Source organism: Nerophis lumbriciformis, linkage group LG14, assembly GCF_033978685.3.
Source record: "Nerophis lumbriciformis linkage group LG14, RoL_Nlum_v2.1, whole genome shotgun sequence".
In the NCBI taxonomy this organism is placed as follows: Eukaryota; Metazoa; Chordata; class Actinopteri; order Syngnathiformes; family Syngnathidae; genus Nerophis; species Nerophis lumbriciformis.
In genome coordinates this window covers 39,805,493-39,832,028 of record NC_084561.2, presented here as the reverse complement: position 1 = coordinate 39,832,028, position 26,536 = coordinate 39,805,493, and the positions used below count along the sequence as shown (strand labels likewise).

Below are 26,536 nucleotides of genomic sequence, written 5' to 3'. Positions count from 1 at the left end.
AGTTCAGCTAAATTTGTTGGTTTTCTGACATGGACTTGCTTCTTCAGCATTATCCACTCTCTGTAAAGCACCAGTTCCATTGGCAGCAAAACAGGCCCATACTACCACCACCATGCTTGACGGTAGGCATAGTGTTCCTGCGATTAAAGGCCTCACCTTTTCTCCTCCAAACATATTGCTGGGTATTGTGGCCAAACAGCTCCATTTTTGTTTCATCTGACCACAGAACTTTCCTTCAGAAGGTTTTATCTTCGTCCATGTGATGTCAGATGAAACAAAAATTGAGCTGTTTGGCCACAATACCCAGCAATATGTTTGGAGGAGAACAGGTGAGTGTCAGAATAATTGTATCTAAGTTATCACAGAACTTTGTGTTGCCATGAGTTCAAAAGCTGTCTTTGATACTACAAAGCAGAATGCTTGTAAAGCTCCACTGTGTAGGATGGGAAGCAACATGAAGGTGTTCCGTTTCTTTGATGTATTGTAATCCACAGAAAGAGATCTACAAAGCGGCGAGGAAGCAGGGCCAGGCACCTCTTGTTTGAACTGTTTTACGACCTTTTCTTTGAACTGTTTTGCAATCAAAGGCGATGGCTGTTTACGACCCCCCTTCCCTTGGAAACAGCTGTTGCCATGTAATCAGGGAAAGTCCAAATAAAAGAGGAGGCGTACAATCTTTCGTCAAGAGCGTGGAACACTGTGCAAGGGTACAGGTGTACGTGTTTGGCCACAATACCCAGCAATATGTTTGGAGGAGAACAGGTGAGTGTCAGAATAATTGTATCTAAGTTATCACAAAACTTTGTGTTGCCACGAGTTTCCGGCGAGAAGACAAAAGCTGTCTTTGATCCTACCAAGCAGAAGGCTTGTAAAACTTCACTGTGTAGGATGGGAAGCAACATGAAGGTGTTCCGTTTCTTTGATGTATTGTAATCCACAGAAAGAGATCTACAAAGCGGAGAGGAAGCAGGGCCTGACTCCCCTCCAGGCACCTCTTGTTTGAACTGTTTTACGACCTTTTCTTTGAACTGTTTTGCAATCAAAGGCGATGGCTGTTTACGACCTCCCCTCCCTTGGAAACAGCTGTTGCCATGTAATCAGGGAAAGTCCAAATAAAAGAGGAGGCGTACAATCTTTCGTCAGAGCGTGGAACACCGTGCAATGACTGAATTAATTAATTAATTACATATTACAAAACTGTTGTATACTAATTCATAGATGTTATTTTATTATATACAAAGGTTAGTAAATGATTCTATATATTTGTAAACGCTTTGAAGTGAGAAAGGGGTAGGATTAAATAAGCTTTGCTTCTTCCTACTCCTTTTCGGGCATGATGTAAAATGAAATGATATGAAATTGTGTGATGTATTATGATGTAAGTGTGTTCATGTTCGAAATAAACTAAAGAAAGAAAGAAAGGGTACAGGTGTACGCGTTTCTCCTCATTGAGCCAAATTTAATTCTGTCTCTGTTTGATTCCTTGCTTCTTGTCTTGTTTAATAAATGTCATCAGTGTTTGAACCAGAAGCTACCAAAAGCACCTTATTGCAGGTAAACTTGCCAAGGGACATGTAAGCAAATATTAACATTGCTGTATGTATACTATTGACCCAGAAGATTTGCTCACATTTTCAGAAGACCCATAATAAATTCATAAAAGAACCAAACTTCATGAATGTTTTTTTGTGACCAACAAGTATGTGCTCCAATCACTCTATCACAAAAAAATAAGAGTTGTAGAAATGATTGGAAACTCAAAGACAGCCATGACATTATGTTGTTTACAAGTGACCACGACTGTACACACACTGTTGTGTGACGCGGTCATCACATTCACAAATATAATTGATTTAATGGGGAAGAACGTGGTAAGTTAAAGTGTCCGGTAAAAAAAAAAAGTAAAAAAATAAGGCAGAGTCTGCTGGGAATAAAACACTTCACTCCTTTTGTTGTTATTCAAGAACTCAGATGCAGTTTGGGAAAGAAAGTCTGCCACCTGCTGGTTAAAGGGTGGAGTTTCCACACCAGAGGGGGGAAATAAATGATGATAGAGAGAGAGGGAGGGAATAAGATAGTCCTGCTATCTTGCCAGAGGAGCAGTGAGCTGATGGGAGATGGTGCATACAACTCATGCTGCAAACAATCACACATGTATGACATGTTAAGGGCATGCGACTTAGGAGGCGGGCGTGAGGACCAGAGTGGCTCAGACAGGGCAGGCATCACCAACAGAGCACAGATGACGATATAAGGAATGAGTTTGATGTTTGTTAGTGGCAGCAAATGCTCAAAGCTTTACTAACCTTGCAATATATTAAACGTGTTTTCTTTTATAATTCTTTTTTTTAAATGCTAAACAAAAATATATTAGGGTTAAAAAAAAACGGCCTGAGAATTAGTAAAGATTTGTTGGGACTTTTGTATCCAACTCAAGTATAGAATAGCTAGAATGCAAAAATAGAGCATCAAAACAGCTTATTATTAGTTTACAGCTTTACTGTGTACCTTAACTTTCTCTCCTTGCCAATTAAAGAATACTAAGCAGACTCAGTAGCTTGTTTTTTTTTTTTTTTAAACCAGCTTTACAGAAGTCCCGTGGTGTTAGGTAGGACCTCCGACACTATTTAACTAATTCAGCCGACGAGCTTCTTTCAAAAGCCAGAATGCTGCATTGGAAATGTATGTGTGAGCATGCAGACATGCAAACTTGCTCGTCTAGTTCCCCTCGCTACCTCTCTCTCCTTTTCTCGTCTCTCTCTCGTGCTCACCCCCACCACCAAAATTCAGCAATCAGCAAGAGCCCTCCACCGGCCAAATCAAATCGCCTGGCCACCCTGCAGCCCTCAGGAACCTGCACAGTCATACAGAGGAGAGATCAAGTTAACGTAACACAACCATACCAGGACACACACACACACACACACACACACACACACACACACATGTTGCTTCGTCAGAAATCTAAAGCAAGGAATAAACTACAAAACCCAAAACCAGTGAAGTTGGCACATTATGTAATTCGTAAATAAAAACAGAATACAATGATTTGCAAATCCTTTTCAACTTATATTCAATTGATAAACTGCAAAGACAAGATATTTAATGTTCCAACTGAGAAACTTATTTTTTTTGTTGCAAATAATCATTAACTTAGAATTTAATGGCAGCAAAACGTTGCAAAAAAGTTGGCACAGGGGCATTTTTACCACTGTGTTACATGGCCTTTCCTTTTAACAACACTCAGTAACAGTTTGGGAACTGAGGAGACACATTTTTGAAGCTTTTCAGGTGGAATTCTTTCCCATTCTTGCTTGATGTACAGCTTAAGTTGCCAAGCCACGCTGTTGTCTTGCTGAAATAAGCAGGGGCGTCCATGGTAACGTTGCGAGGATGGCAACATATGTTGCTCCAAAACCTGTATGTACCTTTCAGCATTAATGGCGCCTTCACAGATGTGTAAGTTACCCATGTCTTGGGCACTAATACACCCCCATACCATCACACATGCTGGCTTTTCAACTTTGCGCCTAGAACAATCCGGATGGTTCTTTTCCTCTTTGTTCCGGAGGACACGATGTCCACAGTTTCAAAAAACAATTTGAAATGTGGACTCGTCAGACCACTTTTCCACTTTGCATCAGTCCATCTTAGATGAGCTCGTGCAAGTTAAAACTCTCCTATGCAGCGTTTCCGGGTGTTGTTGATAAAAGTGAATTATATTTATATAGCACTTTTTCTCTACTGCTACCTCAGTAGAAACATTTAAGTCCCATCTTAAAACTCATTTGTATACTCTAGCCTTTGAATAGCCCCCTTTTTTTTAGACCAGTTGATCTGCCGTTTCTTTTCTTTTCTCCTCTGCTCCCCCCTATCCCTTGTGGAGGGGGAGACACTCAGGTCCGGTGGCCATGGATGGGGTGCTGGCTGTCCGGGGTCGGGACCCGGGGTGGACCGCTCGCCTGTGTATCGGTTGGGAACATCTCTGCGCTGCTGACCCGTCTCCGCTCGGGATGGTTTCCTGCTGACCCCACTGTGGACTGGACTCTTACTGTTATGCTGGATCCACTATGGACTGTACTCTTACAATATTATGCTAGACCCACTCGACATCCATTGCATTCGGTCTCCCTAGAGGGGGGGTTACCCACATATGCGGTCCTCTCCAAGGTTTCTCATAGTCATTCACATTGACGTCCCACTGGGGTGAGTTTTTCCTTGCCCTTATGTGGGCTTTGTACCGAGGATGTCGTTGTGGCTTGTGCAGCTCTTTGAGACACTTGTGATTTATGGCTATATAAATAAACATTGATTGATTGATTGATTGATACTGACTCAAAGCACTTTTACATAGTGAAACCCAATATCTAAGTTACATTAAAACCAATGTGGGTGACACTTGGAGCAGGGGGGTAAAGTGCCTTGCCCAAGGACACAGTGACTAGGATGGCGGAAGCGGGGATCGAACCTGGAACCCTCAGTTTGCTGGCACGGCCACTCTACCAACCGAGCTATACCGAGATAAAAGGCTTTGGCTTTGCATAGGAGAGATTTAACTTGCACTTACAGATGTAGCAACAAACTGTAGTTACCGACAGTGGGTTTCTGAAGTGTTCCTGAGCCCATGTGGTGATATCCTTTACACACTGATGTCACTTTTTGGTGCAGTACCGCCTGAGGGATCGAAGATCACGGGCTTAGCCGCTTACGTGCAGTGATTTCTCTAGATTCTCTGAACCCTTTGATGATATTACGGACGGTAGATGGTGAAATCCCTAAATTCCTTGCAATAGTTGGTTGAGAAATGTTGTTCTTGAACTGTTCGACAATTTGCTCACGCATTTGTTGACAAAGTGGTGACCCTCGCCCCATCCTTGTTGGTGAATGACCGAGCATTTCACGGAAGCTGCTTTTATACCCAATCATGGCACCCACCTGTTCCCAATTAGCCTGTCCACCTGTGGGATGTTCCAAATAAGTGTTTGATGAGCATTTCTCAACTTTCTCAGTCTTTTTTGCCACTTGTGCCAGCTTTTTTGAAACAACCAAATGAGCTAATATTTGCCAAAAATAACAAAGTTTTCCAGTTGGAACATTAAATATCTTGTCTTTGCAGTCTATTCAATTGAATATAAGTTGAAAATGATTTGCAAATCATTGTATTCTGTTTTTATTTATGATTTACGCAACGTGCCAACTTCACTGGTTCCGGGGTTTGTAAAAGAAAACCTAGACTATTTCAACATGCAGTACAGTGGTACCTCAACTTAAGAGTGCTCCAACCCACAAGTGGATTGTACAGCGGATTTAAGTTGCACCAGTGGCCCAAAGATGCGAAAGTGGCAAGAAATTGGACGTTTGTTCCGCACACTTTACCGACGAAAGCTATGCTACGACAGAGATGGCAAGAATGTGTGGATATCCTGCGACACTCAAAGCAGATGCATTTCCAACGATAAAGTCAAAGAAATCTGCCGCCAGACCCCCATTGAATCTGCCGGAGTGTGTGAGCAATTCAGGGACAAAGGCCCTCGGTAGCACGGCAAGCAATGGCGGCAGTTTGTTCCCGCAGACGAGCGAGCTAAACCCCCTGGATGTCTTGGCTCACACCGTCCCTTATGCCACCGAAGATGATCAAGAGAAGAATATCGACCCTAGCTTCCCTGGCCTGCTGACATCAACTCCAAAACTGGACAGATCAGCTTTCAGGAAAAGAGCGCGGATGAGGGTATGTCTACAGAATATATTAATTGATGAAAATTGGGCTGTCTGCACTCTCAAAGTGCATGTTGTTGGCAAATGTATTTCATATGCTGTAAACCTAGTTCATAGTTGTTAGTTTCCTTTAATGCCAAACAAACACATACCAATCGTTGGTTAGAAGGCGATCGCCGAATTCGTCCTCGCTTTCTCCCGTGTCGCTGGCTGTCGTGTCGTTTTCGTCGGTTTCGCTTGCATACGGTTCAAACCGATATGGCTCAATAGCTTCAGTTTCTTCTTCAATTTCGTTTTCGCTACCTGCCTCCACACTACAACCATCCGTTTCAATACATGCGTAATCTGTTGAATCGCTTAAGCCGCTGAAATCCGAGTCTGAATCCGAGCTAATGTCGCTATAGTTTGAGTTGTTTGTTTGAGTTGGCTTCACTATGTGACGTCACAGGAAAATGGACGGGTGTACAGGTAAAAGCCAGTAAATTAGAATATTTTGAAAAACTTGATTTATTTCAGTAATTGCATTCAAAAGGTGTAACTTGTACATTATATTTATTCATTGCACACAGACTGATGCATTCAAATGTTTATTTCATTTAATTTTGATGATTTGAAGTGGCAACAAATGAAAATCCAAAATTCCGTGTGTCACAAAATTAGAATATTGTGTAAGGGTTAAATTTTGAAGACACCTGGTGCCACAAACTAATCAGCTGATTAACTCAAAACACCTGCAAAGGGCTTTAAATGGTCTCTCAGTCCAGTTCTGAAGCCTACACAAACATGGGGAAGACTTCAGATTTGACAGCTGTCCAAAAGGCAATCATCGACACATTGCACAAGGAGGGAAAGACACAAAAGGTTATTACTGAAGAGGCTGGCTGTTCTCAGAGCTCTGTGTCCAAACACATTAATGGAGAGGCAAAGGGAAGGAAAAACTGTGGTCAGAAAAAGTGTACAAGCGATAGGGATCACTGCGCCCTGGTCAAGATTGTGAAAAAAAACCCATTCAAAAATGTGGGGGAGATTCAGAAGGAGTGGACAGCTGCTGGAGTCAGTGCTTCAAGATCCACCACCAAGAGACGCTTGAAAGACATGGGTTTCAACTGCCGCATACCTCGTGTCAAGCCACTGTTGACCAAGAAACAGCGCGAAAAGCGTCTCACCTGGGCTAAGGAAAAAAAGAGCTGGACTGCTGCTGAGTGGTCCAAAGTCATGTTTTCTGACGAAAGCAAATTTTGCATTTCCTTTGGAAATCGAGGTCCCAGAGTCTGGAGGAAGACAGGAGAGGCACAGGATCCACGTTGCCTGAAGTCTAGTGTAAAGTTTCCACCATCAGTGATGGTTTGGGGTGCCATGTCATCTGCTGGTGTCGGTCCACTCTGTTTCCTGAGATCCAGGGTCAACGCAGCAGTCTACCAGCAAGTTTTAGAGCACTTCATGCTTCCTGCTGCTGACCTGCTCTATGGAGATGGAGATTTCAAGTTCCAACAGGACTTGGCGCCTGCACACAGCGCAAAATCTACCCGTGCCTGGTTTACGGACCATGGTATTTCTGTTCTAAATTGGCCCGCCAACTCCCCTGACCTTAGCCCCATAGAAAATCTGTGGGGTATTGTGAAAAGGAAGATGCAGAATGCCAGACCCAAAAACGCAGAAGAGTTGAAGGCCACTATCAGAGCAACCTGGGCTCTCATAACACCTGAGCAGTGCCAGAAACTCATCGACTCCATGCCACGCCGCATTAACGCAGTAATTGAGGCAAAAGGAGCTCCAACCAAGTATTGAGTATTGTACATGCTCATATTTTTCATTTTCATACTTTTCAGTTGGCCAACATTTCTAAAAATCCCTTTTTTGTATTAGCCTTAAGTAATATTCTAATTTTGTGACACACGGAATTTTGGATTTTCATTTGTTGCCACTTCAAATCATCAAAATTAAATGAAATAAACATTTGAATGCATCAGTCTGTGTGCAATGAATAAATATAATGTACAAGTTACACCTTTTGAATGCAATTACTGAAATAAATCAAGTTTTTCAAAATATTCTAATTTACTGGCTTTTACCTGTATATAACGATGGTTAAAATCAGGCACTTTGAAGCTTTTCTTTTAGGGATATTGCGTGATGGGTAAAATTTTGAAAAAAACTTCGAAAAATAAAATAAGCCACTGGGAACTGATTTTTAATGGTTTTAACTCTTCTGAAATTGTGATAATGTTCCCCTTTAACAGGCAAAAGCTTTCTAACCTCACTAATGCCTTGCATCGTCTATATTAGATATATAACAACGGGCGGGTGGCAGGCGGGCGTGGATTTGATAAAATGTTAGTTCGGGTGGATGGCGGGTGGATGACGTCTTTTGTGATGCGGTTGCGGATGAAATAATTGCCTATCCGCGCATCTCTACCGGACGAGTCCCTCAACTCCGACAACGAAGAAGACGACTCCAGTGTGCAGGAGGAGAAGGATGAAGATAGCGTTCAATAGCTTCTCCGGTAGGTTACAGGCACCATTTTGTTAAATTTGTGAATAGTTTGTAAATATTTCATGTTTCAAAGTAGACTCCTGCTGGCCAATGTAAAAACTGTGTCCAAAAAATAGGTGTGTTAGAAATTAGGGTATGTTACAAATGCAACACAACGCGACTAAATTTCCTGTGATGACACAGAAAACAAAATGTATTAAGACAAAAATAAAATGTGCATGTACTGTGTATATACGGTACACAAACATTCAGAAATCAGAAAGACATTTCAAATTAAGTTAACAAGTGAATTCAAACAGCATAAAATCAACGACTTTAAAACATTAAAAAATAGACAGGATCAAGAAAATTGGTTGACAACTAAAAAAAAAGACTTTTTCTAATATATTATGTAAAAAAAATCTTTTAACACTTTGTGATCAATAAGAAGCAATGTACATACAATATAGTAAAGCATTACAAACAAGAAAGGCCTCACTCAAACACTCACCACGGTAGCATCAGTTCCACAGTTATGATGCATGGATGAGTGGTTATAGGGTGAGGGCAACAACAAGAAGAAAGGCCGAGTGATGAGAAGAAAACACAAACTAGACAAATGCAAGACTGTTGATGTAGATGAACAGACACGTTCCGTCTTCCATGTCATCTTGAGGAACAAAGGGCATGCGTGGCAAGAATGAAAAGGAGATGGTTCGTAGGACAGAGGACACATAGAGCTTCAGATATAGGTGACAGCACCTTTGCAGTTCTTCTCCATGGTGATCTCTACATAGGTGGTGGGGACATAACCTTCCTCGCCACTCTGCTTCCTGGCCCTCGTCCAGCCGTCACCTTTATCCTCTTCAATGATATATAGGACCTGCAGGCCAAGAGGGAAGCAGTTGATGGAATTGCCAGGTTATGGAAGCTTAGCCACATTTTGATTAAAGTAGTTCATTAAGTATTGACCCGATTAGGCAAAATCATAAATATTTTTGGTTCCCACAAGTGTATACCGTATTTTCCGCACTATTAGCCGCACCTAAAAACCACAAATTTACTCAAAAGCTGACAGTGCGGCTTTTAACCCGGTGCGCTTTATATATGGATTAATATTACGATTCATTTTCATAAAGTTTCGATCTCGCAACTTCGGTAAACAGCCGCCATCTTTTTTCCCGGTAGAACAGGAAGCGTTTCTTCTTCTACGCAAGCAACCGCCAAGGTAAGCACCCGCCCCCATAGAACAGGAAGCGCTTCTTCTTCTACTGTAAGCAACCACCCGCCCGCGTAGAAGAAGAAAAAGCGCGCGGATATCACCGTACGTTTCATTTCCTTTGTGTGTTTACATCTGTAAAGACCACAAAATGGCTCCTACTCAGCGTCAGGGATCCGGTTCATGAAAAGACGCAATCTCTCCATCCACACACGGATTACTATTTCACAGCAACTGATATTCCTGTGAAACGCACTGTGGATACAACGGGAGCACGTACGGTGAATATTCGCACCACAGGGAATGAGAAGTCATCCTTCACTGTGGTTCTAGCTTGCCATGCTAATGGCCAGAAACTTCCACCCATGGTGATATTCAAAAGGAAGACCTTGCCAAAAGAGACCTTTCCAGCCGGCGTCATCATAAAAAGCTAACTCGAAGGGATGGATGAAGAAAAGATGAGCGAGTGGTTAAGGTAAGTTTAAGTTTACGCGAAGAGGCCGGGTGGCTTTTTTCACGCAGCTCTGTCCATGTTGATATACGTATGTTTGTGATTGCACATTTGCGTACATTTTGGGAGTGAACAGAGTTGTTAGAACGCTGGTTTTTAATATATTATTAAAGTTTGACTGACCTATCTGACTGTTTTTTTGACATTCCTTTAGCGCAGTTAGATGCGGCTTACAACACCGGGCGGCTTATAGGTGGACAAAGTTTTGAAATATGCCGTTCATTGAAGGCGCGGCTTTTAACCCAGGGCGCCTTATGGTGCGGAAAATACGGTACATGTATGCCAGCAGATGGCATAAAAGTCACATTAACGCACATCACCAAGTAAGGATGGGTACCTTTTACATCCAAACCAATACGGTACCAATTCCCAGTACGTTCACTGCAAAAACTGAAATCTAAGTAAGATTAACTATCTCAAATAAGGGTGATTTGCTTATTTTCTGTCTGATAAGATCATTCTTCTCACTAAACAGATTTTATGTTAGAGTGTTTTACTTGTTTTGGTCCTAAATGATCTCAGTAAGATGAGATTTTATGACCTATATTGAGAAAAACATGCTTGAAACTAGAATATAAAATGTTGCAAAGCTGTGTCATCAACACTCACAAGTATAAAACTACTTTTTTAAAGTAATAATTTCTTATTTCAAGCATGAAAAAAAAAATCATGACTGACACAATTTTGTCTCATAATTAAAACGGATGGACTTTGCAGTTTTATTTTCAATGAAACAATAGAAAATATGTACTCATATAGTAGTACAGTTGGCACAGTACAGTAAACTGACAGTTAATATTTAAACATTTAACATGTGACATTTCTAACAATTTTGAACAGAAATAGTTCATGCACATTCAGATGAATTCTTCAAAATTACAATAAAAAATATTTTGCCCGGGGGCCAGGCTGTATATACACATATATATATATATAAATATATATATATATATGGATGTACAGCCTCCCGGAAAATTCGGGAGGGTTGGCAAGTATGATATAAGCACTTCATAAAGTTCACAGCATAAATTAAAATTACATAATAAATAAACATTTTGGATCCCACACTACAAATCAAAAACAATCAGTAAAATTGTAAAAGCAAATTTAAAAAGATGCGCTTTGAAATGTGATATAAAAATACAAATGGAGAACTGAAAAAGGACACGGTTTTGCTAAATTTGTTATTGTATTTACTTTAGTGACATGCTATCAAAACCTTACATTTCGACAAAGTATCAGAAAATGGATCAGATCTGACACCCCCAAAAAATCGGATCAGGACCAGAGGCCAATAATGTTGATAGGGACATCCCTAGTTTGCAGATGTGTTGTGTGTGAATTGTAGTGGCCCAATTTCCCACAGTAATGGTACTGTAAGGTGGAAAAAAAAAAAGTAAACATGAATAGTCACCTCATCTTCTGCCATGACTAAGGTTCCCTCATTCTGACCTACAACAAAAGAAGAAAAACAAACATGTCACAGAGATATATGGTAACGGACAAGTGATGCCTACTTCATGTAACTCCAATAGTCATACAAAATGTTTTCGGTAGAGACGTCTATAGAGATCCTATGATCGGGGCCCGGTCTGATATTTTCCTTTTTCAACTGATGAGCTGCCGAGTCGAACCTCGGATTCAGGAGGAACAGTGTGGTTTTCGTCCTGGTCGTGGAACTGTGGACCAGCTCTATACTCTCGGCAGGGTCCTTGAGGGTGCATGGGAGCTTGCCCAACCAGTCTACATGTGTTTTGTGGACTTGGAGAAGGCATTCGACCGTGTCCCTCGGGAAGTCCTGTGGGGAGTGCTCAGAGAGTATGGGGTATCGGACTATCTGATTGTGGCGGTCCGCTGCCTGTATGATCAATGTCAGAGCTTGGTCTGCATTGCCGGCAGTAAGTCGGACACGTTTCCAGTGAGGGTTGGACTCCGCCAAGGCTGCCCTTTGTCACCGATTCTGTTCATAACTTTTATGGACAGAATTTCTAGGCGCAGTCAAGGCGTTGAGGGTATCCGGTTTGGTGGCTGCAGGATTAGGTCTCTGCTTTTTGCACATGATGTGGTCCTGATGGCTTCATCTGGCCAGGATCTTCAGCTCTCGCTGGATCGGTTCGCAGCCGAGAGTGAAGCGACTGGGATGAGAATCAGCACCTCCAAGTCCGAGTCCATGGTTCTCGCCCGGAAAAGGGTGGAGTGCCATCTCCGGGTTGGGGAGGAGGTCTTTCCCCAAGTGGAGGAGTTCAAGTACCTCGGAGTCTTGTTCACGAGTGAGGGAAGAGTGGATCGTGAGATCGACAGGCGGATCGGTGCGGCATCTTCAGTAATGCGGACGCTGTATCGATCCGTTGTGGTGAAGAAGGAGCTGAGCCGGAAGGCAAAGCTCTCAATTTACCGGTCGATCTACGTTCCCATCCTCACCTATGGTCATGAACTTTGGGTTTTGACCGAAAGGACAAGATCACGGGTACAAGCGGCTGAAATGAGTTTCCTCCGCCGGGTGGCAGGGCTCTCCCTTAGAGATAGGGTGAGAAGCTCTGTCATCCGGGGGGAGCTCAAAGTAAAGCCGCTGCTCCTCCACATCGAGAGGAGCCAGATGAGGTGGTTCGGGCATCTGGTCAGGATGCCACCCGATCGCCTCCCTCGGGAGGTGTTTAGGGCACGTCCGACCGGTAGGAGGCCACGGGGAAGACCCAGGACACGTTGGGAAGACTATGTCTTCCGGCTGGCCTGGGAACGCCTCGGGATCCCCCGGGAGGAGCTGGACGAAGTGGCTAGGGAGAGGGTAGTCTGGGCTACCCTGCTTAGGCTGCTTCCCCCGCGACCCGACCTCGGATAAGCGGAAGAAGATGGATGGATGGATGGATGGATGGATGGATGGAGCTGCCGAGCCAAGCCCATCTTTAACGCAGCTGTGTCCCATTCAAAAGGTGTGTGTGTGTGTGTGTTCTGGCAATGCTTACTTAATAGGGACATCACTCTGTTTACACAGTCACCTTTAGGGGACGTCTGACGGTATGGGGACAAAAAAACAGGTCCCCTAAAGGGAAACCTTTTTAAATGATAGTCAGATCCATTCTGAAGATGCCTAAGTGATTTCCATCCTTCTATATATGGTAGTTGGAGTTGCAGACAACTTCATTACTGCTAAATAGCAGTTTTCAGTAATGTCACAGAAGATGCAGGATTTGATTTAACATTTAAGTGGTGAAACTTCCTATAAGAGGACAGCTGCAGTGTTGTATTCTGAGGATCATGTCTCCACCGTTCTAGAGTCCAGTGGCGACGTGCTTTACACCACTGCATCCGACGCTTTGCATTGGACTTGGTGATGTATGGTTTAGATGCAGTTGCTCGGCCATGGAAACCCATTCCATGAAGCTCTCTGCGTACTGTACGTGGGCTAATTGGAAGGTCACATAAAGTTTGGAGCTCTGTAGCAACTGACTGTGCAGAAAGTCTTTGCACTATGCGCTACAGCATCCGCTGACCCCTCTCTGTCAGTTTACGTGGCCTACCACTTGGTGGCTGAGTTGCTGTTGTTCCCAAAATTTCACGATTGGATTTGTTGCACAGGTGGCATCCTATGACAGTTCCACGCTGGAAATCACTGAGAGCGGCCCATTCTTTCACAAATGTTTGTAGAAACAGTCTCCATGCCAAAGTGCTTGATTTTATACACCTGTGGCCGGGCCAAGTGATTAGGACACCTGATTCTCATCATTTGGATGGGTGGCCAAATAATTTTGGCAATGTAGTGTATTTGGTCATTTGGTGTTTAAATTGTGTTTTGTTTTGTTTTTATTTATTTTTTTACAAAGTCTTACTACACATGCGCCTGCAGAACAGCATGCAAAATAAATAAATACTACAAAATGTACAGGTGCTTCTACTCAAGCACCCCGCACTACCATAAAACAATATATAGTGTCAGAATAATTGTATCTAAGTTATCACAAAACTTTGTGTTTCAATGAGTTCCCGGCGAGAAGACAAAAGCTGTCTTTAATCCTACCAAGCAGAAGTCTTGTAAAACTCCACTGTGTAGGATGGGAAGCAACATGAAGGTGTTCTGTTTCTTTCATGTGTTGTAATCAACAGACAGATATTGTCTTGACCCGAGATCTACAAAGCAAAGAGGAAGCAGGGCCTGACTCCCTTAAAGGCGACCTCTTTACGACCTTTTCTTTGAACTGTTGTAATCAAAGGCGATGGCTGTTTACGACCCCCGTCCCTTAGAAACAGCTGTTGCCATGTAATCAGGGAAAGTCCAAATAAAAGAGGAGGCGTACAATCTTTCGCCAGAGCATGATGGAAACTGTACAAGAGTACAGCCCAGACGCGCTCTCCTCAATTGAGCCAAATTTGATTCTGTCTCTGTTTAATTCCTTGCTTCTTGTCTTGTTTAATAGATGTCGTCAGTGTTTGAACCTGACATATAGTATGCAAATACGCATGCTTACCGTCAAAGCCGTACAAAGCTTTGCAGTGTCCAATAACCGGCAGCGGGTCATCGTCATCAAATTCATCATCAAACTCGAGGGGGTCAGCATTGGGCTGTCCGGGCTGAGGGGGACTGGAGTGGAATTGAGGTGAGTGATGCTCCTGACTGGTGTCTTCTGTATAACTGCCTTCAGGGCTAATGAGAAATGCATAGTGGAAGAGAGATTTGTTTTTGAACATGCTGCTTTGCTTTTTGATTGAACGTTGAACCTAAAAAGTTAGTAAGTTAGCAGAAGTCAATTGTACAGAAAATACAATTTCTATATTAAGATTCAGATTCAATTACATACCGTTATATTACAATAATAACACAGCGAGTTAAATTACATAAAAGCATACATATATTTTTAATACTCTGTTAATTACTGCAATTTCTTATCTAGTACTTACTTCTGTTTCTTGGAACAATTCTCAAATACATTTGAGGTGTTATGGCAACACAATTACATAGATATAATTAAATTCAAATGTATGACATTTATCTCAATTACAAACCCCGTTTCCATATGAGTTGGGAAATTGTGTTAGATGTAAATATAAACGGAATACAATGATTTGCAAATCCTTTTCAACCCATATTCAGTTGAATATGCTACAAAGACAACATAGTTGATGTTCAAACTGATAAACATTTTTTGTTGTTGCAAAAAATCATTAACTTTGGAATTTGATGCCAGCAACACGTGACAAAGAAGTTGGGAAAAGTGGCAATAAATACTGATAAAGTTGAGGAATGCTCATCAAACACGTATTTGGAACATCCCACAGGTGAACAGGCAAATTGGGAACAGGTGGGTGCCATGATTGGGTATAAAAGTAGATTCCATGAAATGCTCAGTCATTCACAAACAAGGATGGGGCGAGGGTCACCACTTTGTCAACAAATGCGTGAGCAAATTGTTGAACAGTTTAAGAAAAACCTTTCTCAACCAGCTATTGCAAGGAATTTAGGGATTTCACCATCTACGGTCCGTCATCATCAAAGGGTTCAGAGAATCTGGAGAAATCACTGCACGTAAGCAGCTAAGCCCGTGACTTTTGATCCCTCATGCTGTACTGCATCAACAAGCGACATCAATGCGTAAAGGATATCACCACATGGGCTCAGGAACACTTCAGAAACCCACTGTCAGTAACTACAGTTGGTCGCTACATCTGTAAGTGCAAGTTAAAACTCTCCTATGCAAGGCGAAAACCGTTTATCAACAACACCCAGAAATGCCGTCGGCTTCGCTGGGCCTGAGCTCATCTAAGATGGACTGATACAAAGTGGAAAAGTGTTCTGTGGTCTGACGAGTCCTCATTTCAAATTGTTCTTGGAAACTGTGGACGTCGTGTCCTCCGGACCAAAGAGAAAAAGAACCATCCGGATTGTTATAGGTGCAAAGTTGAAAAGCCAGCATCTGTGATGGTATGGGGGTGTGTTAGTGCCCAAGACATGGGTAACTTACACATCTGTGAAGGCGCCATTAATGCTGAAAGGTACATACAGGTTTTGGAGCAACATATGTTGCCATCCAAGCAACGTTACCATGGACGCCCCTGCTTATTTCAGCAAGACAATGCCAAGCCACGTGTTACATCAACGTGGCTTCATAGTAAAAGAGTGTGGGTACTAGACTGGCCTGCCTGTAGTCCAGACCTGTCTCCCATTGAAAATGTGTGGCGCATTATGAAGCCTAAAATACCACAACGGAGACCCTCGGACTGTTGAACAACTTAAGCTGTACATCAAGCAAGAATGGGAAAGAATTCCACCTGAGAAGCTTCAAAAATGTGTCTCCTCAGTTCCCAAACGTTTACTGAGTGTTGTTAAAAGGAAAGGCCATGTAACACAGTGGTGAACATGCCCTTTCCCAACTACTTTGGCACGTGTTGCAGCCATAAAATTCTAAGTTAACTATTATTTGCAAAAAAAAAATTAAGTTTATGAGTTTGAACATCAAATATGTTGTCTTTGTAGTGCATTCAATTGAATATGGGTTGAAAAGGATTTGCAAATCATTGTATTCCGTTTATATTTACACCTAACACAATTTCCCAACTCATATGGAAACGGGGTTTGTATTCTGCATGTATGTTATCACTCACAGACAGGTGAATTGTAACGTTCAAGAAGTGTGTTACCTCTCTCTGCCTTGAGGAGTGTGATGGTGGTTGTCAGCACTGTGCCTCCTGTCTCTGGAACTCTGCTTTCCCTCCACCTCAGATAACCAACTCTGTCAACAGAGCAAGTGTTTGCTTTGGTCAGAAAAGTTCCTCTACACCACAACCGCATGATCAACGTTTTTGCACATTTGACCAGTAGATGGTGCTGTTAACACATCCGAGGTACCATACATTTGAGCTCAAGAAGGAAAGTAAGACTTTTCAAGAGAAGATAATACTTTAAAAGACTTAAGCAGTCTTTTTATCCAATCCACTTTATTTATATAGCACATTTAAACAACAAAAATGTTTCCAAAGTGCTGCACAACAATATTAAAAACAATATTAAAATATTATCCTTAGCTCCACCAATGACTGAATAAAAACAATAAATAAATAAATATAAAACCAATATAAAAATAAATATGATTAAAAACGATTTTAAAGGGTAAAACCAATTAAAACAGTAAATAAAAATCAACATTTTAAAAACACAGAGGACAACAGAGGACCACACAACTCACGTAGTGTTAAAAGCCAAAGAATAAAAGTGGGTCTTAAGATGAGACTTAAAACACTCCACTGTGGGAGCAGTTTGAACATGGAGAGTGTTCCAGAGCTTAGGGCCGACCACAGAGAAGGCCCTGTCTCCCCTGGATTTAAGTCTGGTCTTGAGCTGTAACTGGCTCTCGGACCTCAGAGCGCGCGCAGGAGTGTTAATTTGGATGAGGTCCGAGATTTACTGAGGTGCCAGTCCATGTAAAGCTTTAAAAACAAACAACAAGGTTTTTAAAATCAATTCTAAAATGAACAGGGAGCCAGTGCAAACTCTGAAGAATTGGGGTTATATGCTCGCGTTTCCTGGCCCCTGTTAAAAGTCGTGCTGCCGCGTTCTGGACTAACTGCAACCGGGAGAGAGCTTTTTGGCTAATGCCAGCATAAAGTGCATTGCAGTAGTCCAGGCCACTTGAAATAAAAGCATGCACGACTTGTTCAAAAAGGTTAAAAGATAAAAACGGTTTTACCTTTGCTAAAAGACGAAGATGATAAAAACACGATTTTAAAACGCCATTGACTTGTTTGTCAAATTTAAAATCGCTGTCTATAGTGACGCCAAGGCTGGCGACTTTGGGACGCACATCATTTTGCAATGGTCCCAAGTCAGTGAGGGCCGGACCAAAAACTAAAAAATTCCGTTTTTCCCTCATTCATTATTAAAACATTCTGGGCTAACCAAGCCTTGACATCGCATAGACCAGGGGTGCTCATTACGTCGATCGCGAGCTACCGGTCGATCTCGGAGGGTGTGTCAGTCGATCACCAGCCAGGCATTAAAAAAATAGTCCTAAAAATGAGCGATCATAAATCTTCACTATGACGTCACTTTCGTCACTTGGTTGACATTTACGGCACCCGAGGGTCTTCTGAGATGACGCTGGCTGCTGCCAGCTCATTAAAATTACCGACTGGAAGGCGAGAAACACTTTATTTCAACAGACTCTGGCGCCGTACCGGTCGTCAAAACTCTTAAGACCGACTGCACAATTGCGCTAACAAAATAAGAGTCTCAGAAAGCTGGCGTGCACAAGCTAGCAAGCTACGGAGTTTGCCGACAATGTATTTCTTGTAAAGTGTATACAAAGGAGTACGGAAGCTGGACAAATAAGATGCCAAAAACCAACCACTTTCATGTGGTATTGGACAGAAAGGAGGACTTTTTTTCTCCTCCATTCGAAAATGCGAACATTATCAGCACCACTGTCCAATCAATGCAAGTCATCAGAATCAGGTAATACACCAACTTATATTCTTGTCTTCATGAAAGAAAGGAATCTATATGTGTTAAACATGCTTGTATTATCATTAAACACCTTTAATTTATTAACAATATTAACTATGTGTTAAACATGCTTGTATTATCATTAAACACCTTTAACTTGTTAACAATATTAACTATATGTGTTAAACATGCTTGTATTATCTTTAAACACCTTTAACTTGTTAACAATATTAACTATATGTGTTAAACATGCTTGTATTATCTTTAAACACCTTTAACTTGTTAACAATATTAACTATATGTGTTAAACATGCTTGTATTATCATTAAACACCTTTAACTTGTTAACAATATTAACTATATGTGTTAAACATGCTTGTATTATCTTTAAACACCTTTAACTTGTTAACAATATTAACTATATGTGTTAAACATGCTTGTATTATCATTAAACACCTTTAACTTGTTAACAATATTAACTATATGTGTTAAACATGCTTGTATTATCTTTAAACACCTTTAACTTGTTAACAATATTAACTATATGTGTTAAACATGCTTGTATTATCATTAAACACCTTTAAGTTGTTAACAATATTAACTATATGTATTAAACATTCTTGTATTATCATTAAACACCTTTAATTTATTAACAATATTAACTATGTGTTAAACATGCTTGTATTATCATTAAACACCTTTAACTTGTTAACAATATTAACTATATGTGTTAAACATGCTTGCATTATCTTTAAACACCTTTAACTTGTTAACAATATTAACTATATGTGTTAAACATGCTTGTATTATCTTTAAACCCCTTTAACTTGTTAACAATATTAACTATATGTGTTAAACATGCTTGTATTATCATTAAACACCTTTAACTTATTAACAATATTAACTATATGTGTTAAACATGCTTGTATTATCATTAAACACCTTTAACTTGTTAACAATATTAACTATATGTGTTAAACATGCTTGTATTATCTTTAAACACCTTTAACTTGTTAACAATATTAACTATATGTATTAAACATACTTGTATTATCATTAAACACCTTTAATTTTTTAACAATATTAACTACATGTGTTAAACATGCTTGTATTATCATTAAACACCTTTAACTTGTTAAAAAAAAACATATATTTCATATATAAGTAAATATAAATTATATATATGAATGAGGTAGATCCCCACGACTTGATCAATTGAAAAGTAGCTCGCCTGCAGAAAAAGTGTGAGCACCCCTGCCATAGACAGTTGAGAAGGGGTATCAGGGGGCCGTGGCCTTTTGAAATCGGCATATAAATTTGGCAGTCGTCTGCATAAAAGTGATAAGACACTCCATGCCTCTTAAAAATCTCTCCAAGAGGGAGGAGATATAGCGCAAACAGGATGGGGCCTAGACTAGATCCCTGGGGGACACCACAGTAAAGCGGAGCAGAAGAAGAGGTGGCGTTCCCCCAGCCTGACAGAGAAGGACCTCTCTGACAGGTAGGATCTGAACCACTCTAATGCAGTCCCCCTGACACCCACACAGTCTCTCAGGCGGTCTAAAAGAATTGTGTGGTGGACTATGTCAAAGGCAGCTGTAAGATCTAAAAGCACTAAAATGGCAGAGCCGCCAGAATCAGACATTAAAAGCAAGTCATTAAAAACCTTTAAAAGTGCAGATTCATTACTGTGCAAAGTGCTATTTTCATCTAAAAAGGGCTGCAGTTGCACCAAAACACATTTCTCCAAAATTTTGGACACAAAAGGTAATTTAGAAATGGGACGATTTTTACCTCGTGTCTGTGGATTTCTGAACGGAGCTTTTCCATGTTGCACATGGTCTCTGATATTTTAGGCTGCAGGCTGTTAGGGTCTCCCATCTGTGGACTTTTTTCATACACGTCCTTCATTTTGTTCAAGGCATCTCTAGCAAAGGAATAAAATCAAAGCGATGTCATGGAAAACTGATAATGAGCAGACTCCGCACAAGTAAAAAGAATGCATTGTTGACTGTGTATATCTGTACAACATACTTGCCAACCCTCCCGGATTTTCCGGGAGACTCCCGAAATTCAGCGCCTCTCCCGAAAACCTCCCGGGACAAATTTTCTCCCGAAAATCTCCCGAAATTCAGGCGGAGCTGGAGGCCACGCTCCCTCCAGCTCCATGCGGACCTGAGTCCGCTTTCCCACAATATAAAGAACGTCTACAGTAAAGCAGTCCGTCTGCCGTAAACAGCAATGTTGTGACACTCTTAAACAGGACAATACTGCCATCTAGTGCATTTGATGAAAGCACTTTTGTGCGTGCCACACAGCAATGCATAATCAGAGAGGGTGTTCAGCATGGTTAGAAAGATAGTGACAGAGAATAGAAAAAGGATGGACAATTCAACCCTTAACTCAACAATGAGTAGATGAGTGTTATGTGTGTGTATATGTGTAAATAAATGAACACTGAAATTCAAGTATTTCTTTTATTTATATATATATATATATATATATATATATATATATATATATATATATATATATATATATATATATATATAGAGCTAGAATTCACTGAAAGTCAATTATTTCTTATATATATATATATATATATATATATATATATATCCATCCATCCATCCATCCATTTTCTACCGCTTATTCCCTTCGGGGTCGCGGGGATATATATATATATATATATATATATATATATATATATATATGAAATACTTGATTTGGTGAATTCTAGCTGTAAATATACTCCTCCCCTCTTAACCACGCCCCCCGCACCCACCCCCCACCTCCCGAAATTGGAGGTCTCAAGGTTGGCAAGTATGCTGTACAATATTAATCCTGCAACAAATGTTTATCTATAAAACCTCTCATCATCTGATTAATATCTACCTTTGCAATAAAAGCCAATAACCATACAGAAGATGTTGATGAAAGTATCAAACACAACATTTGTATGATTGTGTGGGGGGACTAAAAAAAACAATGGGTAAGTACACAACCTCTGATCCATCTGTTTCTGGAGCTCTTTATTAAGTTCGTCAATTCTCTGCTGCAACCTCTTCCTCCTCTGCTCAGGGGGTAAGTGGCTGTAGTCCTCCACCGATGGGGCCTGGTGAAAAGACAAGTAAAAAACTGTTATGAAGCGAAATTACACTTTCTTCCCTTGGATTAAATTAGTCCTGATACAGATATGATGCAGTGGTCTGTAGTAGGCATGCACTGATTGATTGATTGGAACTTTTATTAGTAGATTGCACAGTACAGTACTCTCTCAGGGAGAGCATGTCCCAAATTCCAAGCTGCTCTTTTGAGGCATGTTAAAAAAAATAATGCACTTTGTGACTTCAATAATAAATATGGCAGTGCCATGTTGGCATTTGTTTTCCATAACTTGAGTTGATTTATTTTGGAAAACCTTGTTACATTGTTTAATGCACCCAGCGGGGCGTCACAACAAAATTAGGCATAATAATGTGTTAATTCCACGACTGTATATATCGTTATCGGTTGATATCGGAATCGGTAATTAAGAGATGGACAATATCGGAATTTCGGATATAATAATAATAGATTTTATTTTTAAAAAGCACGTTACATTGAGTAAACAACCTCAGAGTGCTACAGTGTATTAAAAATAAATAAATAAATAAAATAAAAAGATAATAAATAATAAATAAAAATAAAAACTAGAACAGCTAGAAGTAGTATACATATATCTAAAAAAAAAAAAAAAAGGCTTTTTTAAAAAGGAGGGTTTTTAAGCCTTTTGTTAAAAGCATCCACAGTATGTGGTGCCCTCAGGTGGTCAGGGAGAGCGTTCCACAAACTGGGAGCGGCGGAGCAGCTCGACAAAAAAGCCATTATTGGACATCTCTAATCGGCATACATTCTGCATATTAATGACGACAGACACGCTAAATGGATGCACTCTCTATTTTGCTCCTTTAAGTGATGCAATCCTCTGCACACGAGCTGATTGATTGATTGATTGAGACTTTTATTAGTAGGTTGCACAGTGAAGTACATATTCCGTACAATTGACCACTGAATGGTAACACTCGAATAAGTTTTCCAACTTGTTTAAGTCGGGGTCCACTTAAATTGATTCATGATACAAATATTTCACGACCGTATATATCGGTATCGGTTGATATCGGAATCGGTAATTAAGAGTTGGACAATAACGGAATTTCGGATATAATAATAATAATAATAGATTTTATTTGTAAAAAGCACTTTACATTGAGTAAACAACCTCAAAGTGCTACAGTGTATTAAAAAAATTAAAATAAAAAGGTAATAAAAAATAAATAAAAATAAAAACTAGAACAGCCAAATAGCTAGAAATAGTATGCATATATCTAAAAAAAAAAAAGGCTTTTTTAAAAAGAAGGGTTTTTAAGCCTTTTTTAAAAGCATCCACAGTCTGTGGTGCCCTCAGGTGGTCAGGGAGAGTATTCCACAAACTGGGAGCGGCGGAGCAGCAAGGATATCGGCAAAAAAGCCATTATCGGACATCTCTAATCGGCATACATTCTGCATATTAATGACGACAGACACGCTAAATGGATGCACTCTCTATTTTGCTCCTTTAAGTGATGCAATCCTCTGCACACGAGCTGATTGATTGATTGAGACTTTTATTAGTAGGTTGCACAGTGAAGTACATATTCCGTACAATTGACCACTAAATGGTAACACCCGAATAAGTTTTTCAACTTGTTTAAGTCGGGGTCCACGTTAATCAATTCATGGTACAACCTGCAATGATTATAGATTTTGACTGTAGGAGTAATAATCATGGTTTCACGATTATTATAATAATAAATTAATAAATTATTATAATGATTAATTTCACATCAGAAAATGTATAAAATCACAGACATTCCTTAAGAGATTTTAATGTGTTATTTATTACTGTCATAAATAACAGTAACAAACTAACAGTACAAAATAATAAATATATGAATGAAAATTATTAATAAATTAATAATATTAACCAATATTAATTGTATTGATACACCAGGGGCAAATGTTACTCTTGTGGGTAATAAACTCAAGTGTTATTATTATTCTGTGACTGTAAATTGTTTGCTTGTGTTCTTATTGATGCTTTTATTTTTTTCTGTATTATGTAGTTATAATTGTATGCTTTTACTTGTAATTGTATTGAGTTTGTGGACCCCAGGAAGACTAGTGGGTTGTTGTGGCAACCAGCTAATGGGGATCCTTAATAAAAATCCAAATAATTAATACAAACATATAATATTAATATTAATATTAGTACCTCGGAGTCTTGTTCACGAGTGAGGGAAAAGTGGATCGTGAGATCGACAGGCGGATCGGTGCGGCGTCTTCAGTAATGCGGACGCTGTATCGATCCGTTGTGGTGAAGAAGGAGCTGAGCCGGAAGGCAAAGCTCTCAACTTACCGGTCGATCTACGTTCCCATCCTCACCTATGGTCATGAGCTTTGGGTTATGACCGAAAGGACAAGATCACGGGTACAAGCGGCCGAAATGAGTTTCCTCCGCCGGGTGGCGGGGCTCTCCCTTAGAGATAGGGTGAGAAGCTCTGTCATCCGGGGGGAGCTCAAAGTAAAGCCGCTGCTCCTCCACATGGAGAGGAGCCAGATGAGGTGGTTCGGGCATCTGGTCAGGATGCCACCCGAACGCCTCCCTAGGGAGGTGTTTAGGGCACGTCCGACCGGTAGGAGGCCGCGGGGAAGACCCAGGACACGTTGGGAAGACTATGTCCCCCGGCTGGCCTGGGAACGCCTCGGGGTCCCACAGGAAGAGCTGGACGAAGTGGCTGGGGAGAGGGAAGTCTGGGCTTCCCTGCTTAGGCTGCTGCCCCCGTGACCCGACCTCGGATAAGCGGAAGAAGATGGATGGATGGTGTTTTTATGGGATCAAAACAGCTTCTATATGTTGAAGAGAAAAATACAATTCTACCTGGGACATAATGTATTTTATTCTGCAGGCTAATTTGTTGGATGTCTAGAAGGCTATCATCTAAACACACACTTACCATCATCATCTAAACACACACTTACCATCTTGACAGACCACTGGGCCATAAAACATTACCAAATCCAGCAAAAGCAAGCAGACAACAAAGGATTCTGGTTAGATGTGAGGTAGCCATATAGTTTATAAGTCAAAGTCCAGCAACCAGCTCAGCTCTTCATCCAGATGTGTGACTCAAATAGTTCATGTTCCATAAATTAATTTCCCATTTTCAATAGAAAATATATTGTATTTTAGACTTCTTGACTGATGATATAGTAAAGTAATACTTGTTCTGACCTTTATCATGAATTCACGCAGAACATTTTTGCAATGCTCTGCTGCATTTTTCCACATGAGATATAAGAGTCACTGCTCTGTGAAGCATTTTTTTTCCAGTTTCTTCAACTGAGAGCCACTCAACACATATGACAAAAGCTAAAGCCAAAGAAAAAGCTTTGTCTTTTGTGTTTGTTAAGTGTGTAACAAAGCACTGTCATTGGAACTAAGCCACACAAACACACCCGAACGCAAACTCTGCAAGACACACAACAGCACGGCACATCTGATGTGACAGAGACATCACCACTGCAACCAGAAACCCGTAAAAATCCCTCACACAAATGGTCAATCGCCAGCCTTCCTTCTTGTGAGTGTGGCAGAAATCTGTCTCGTTCATAATTGGAGAGGAAAACACAGACAGAATAGATACCAAAGAAGAACACAATAGATAAGTGGAGAAGACAGACTACAGCAGGGTGTTTGCAAGTGTCATCAAGTCAAATTTTGAAACAATGCTGACTGCTGCAGCATATTTTGTAAGCATCACTTAATGATTCAAAAAACGCCTTTTCATGACCTGCAGACATCCTGTAGTTAAAAACCACTAAGTCATCAAGGTAACACAGCCTCTAAGATAAGTCAAGGTCACAATTATACTTCCTGGCTCACCCCTCTTCTCAGGCCTTTCAAGTTCTGGGGGATTCTGGGTACTGTCGTCTTTATCTCAGACAGATATTGTGTCACTCGGTCAGAGCTGAACCGGTTTGGAGGGAAAAGTTGTGAGGATCGTGGGCGGGAGGAGGAGGAGGAGGAAGGTGGTGGAGGAGGAGAGGAAGTAGGGGACTGGTAGGGAGTAGGGAGACAGGATAAAACAATAAATCAGGATGACACATTCTTTGGACACTTTGTAAAGTTTCTCATCTTGAGAGGCAGAATCTGCGCAGTTATGACAATAAACTGCTGTCTTTTATGACACCTTTGATTTCCCCCCGCATTTAAATCCGGGGTGTCAAACTCAAATACAGAGTGGGCCAAAATTTAAAACTGAACAAAGCCGCGGGCTAAGGTTGAACAAATTAACCTTTTAATAGGGACCCAAACAAGTTTTGTATTGAATATTGAACAAGCGAGGCTTATATAACTTTATAGCATACTTGCCAACCTTGAGACCTCCAATTTCGGGAGGGGGGCGTGTTTAAGAGGGGAGGAGTATATTGACAGCTAGAATTCACCTAGTCAAGTATTTCATATACCAGTATATATATATATATACACACACAGGTAAAAGCCAGTAAATTAGAATATTTTGAAAAACTTGATTTATTTCAGTAATTGCATTCAAAAGGTGTAACTTGTACATTATATTTATTCATTGCACACAGACTGATGCATTCAAATGTTTATTTCATTTAATTTTGATGATTTGAAGTGGCAACAAATGAAAATCCAAAATTCCGTGTGTCACAAAATTAGAATATTACTTAAGGCTAATACAAAAAAAGGGATTTTTAGAAATGTTGGCCAACTGAAAAGTATGAAAATGAAAAATATGAGCATGTACAATACTCAATACTTGGTTGGAGCTTCTTTTGCCTCAATTACTGCGTTAATGCGGCGTGGCATGGAGTCGATGAGTTTCTGGCACTGCTCAGGTGTTATGAGAGCCCAGGTTGCTCTGATAGTGGCCTTCAACTCTTCTGCGTTTTTGGGTCTGGCATTCTGCATCTTCCTTTTCACAATACCCCACAGATTTTCTATGGGGCTAAGGTCAGGGGAGTTGGCGGGCCAATTTAGAACAGAAATACCATGGTCCGTAAACCAGGCACGGGTAGATTTTGCGCTGTGTGCAGGCGCCAAGTCCTGTTGGAACTTGAAATCTCCATCTCCATAGAG

At 40.7% G+C, this 26,536-nt stretch overlaps 1 protein-coding gene across 4 annotated transcripts in view; it reads right to left on the bottom strand.

The window, feature by feature from the left end:
- Positions 1–343: 343 nt before the first annotated feature.
- Positions 344–26,536, bottom strand: part of fnbp1l (formin binding protein 1-like) — a 150,008-nt gene continuing 123,815 nt past the window's right edge. The window contains exons 10-18 of one of the 4 annotated variants that reach the window (XM_061975521.2): positions 25,313–25,486; positions 24,409–24,423; positions 21,354–21,463; positions 20,143–20,275; positions 16,549–16,640; positions 14,382–14,557; positions 11,333–11,370; positions 8,951–9,071; positions 344–2,854 (exon numbers count right to left, since the gene is read on the bottom strand). In XM_061975521.2, coding sequence (XP_061831505.2) covers positions 2,847–2,854; positions 8,951–9,071; positions 11,333–11,370; positions 14,382–14,557; positions 16,549–16,640; positions 20,143–20,275; positions 21,354–21,463; positions 24,409–24,423; positions 25,313–25,486 — 867 coding nt within the window. In that variant the 3' untranslated portion in view covers positions 344–2,846. Of the gene's footprint in view, positions 2,855–8,370; positions 9,072–11,332; positions 11,371–14,381; positions 14,558–16,548; positions 16,641–20,142; positions 20,276–21,353; positions 21,464–24,408; positions 24,424–25,312; positions 25,487–26,536 lie in introns of those variants that run through there. The other 3 variants (XM_061975519.2, XM_061975522.2, XM_061975523.2) reach the window with 3 other exon arrangements.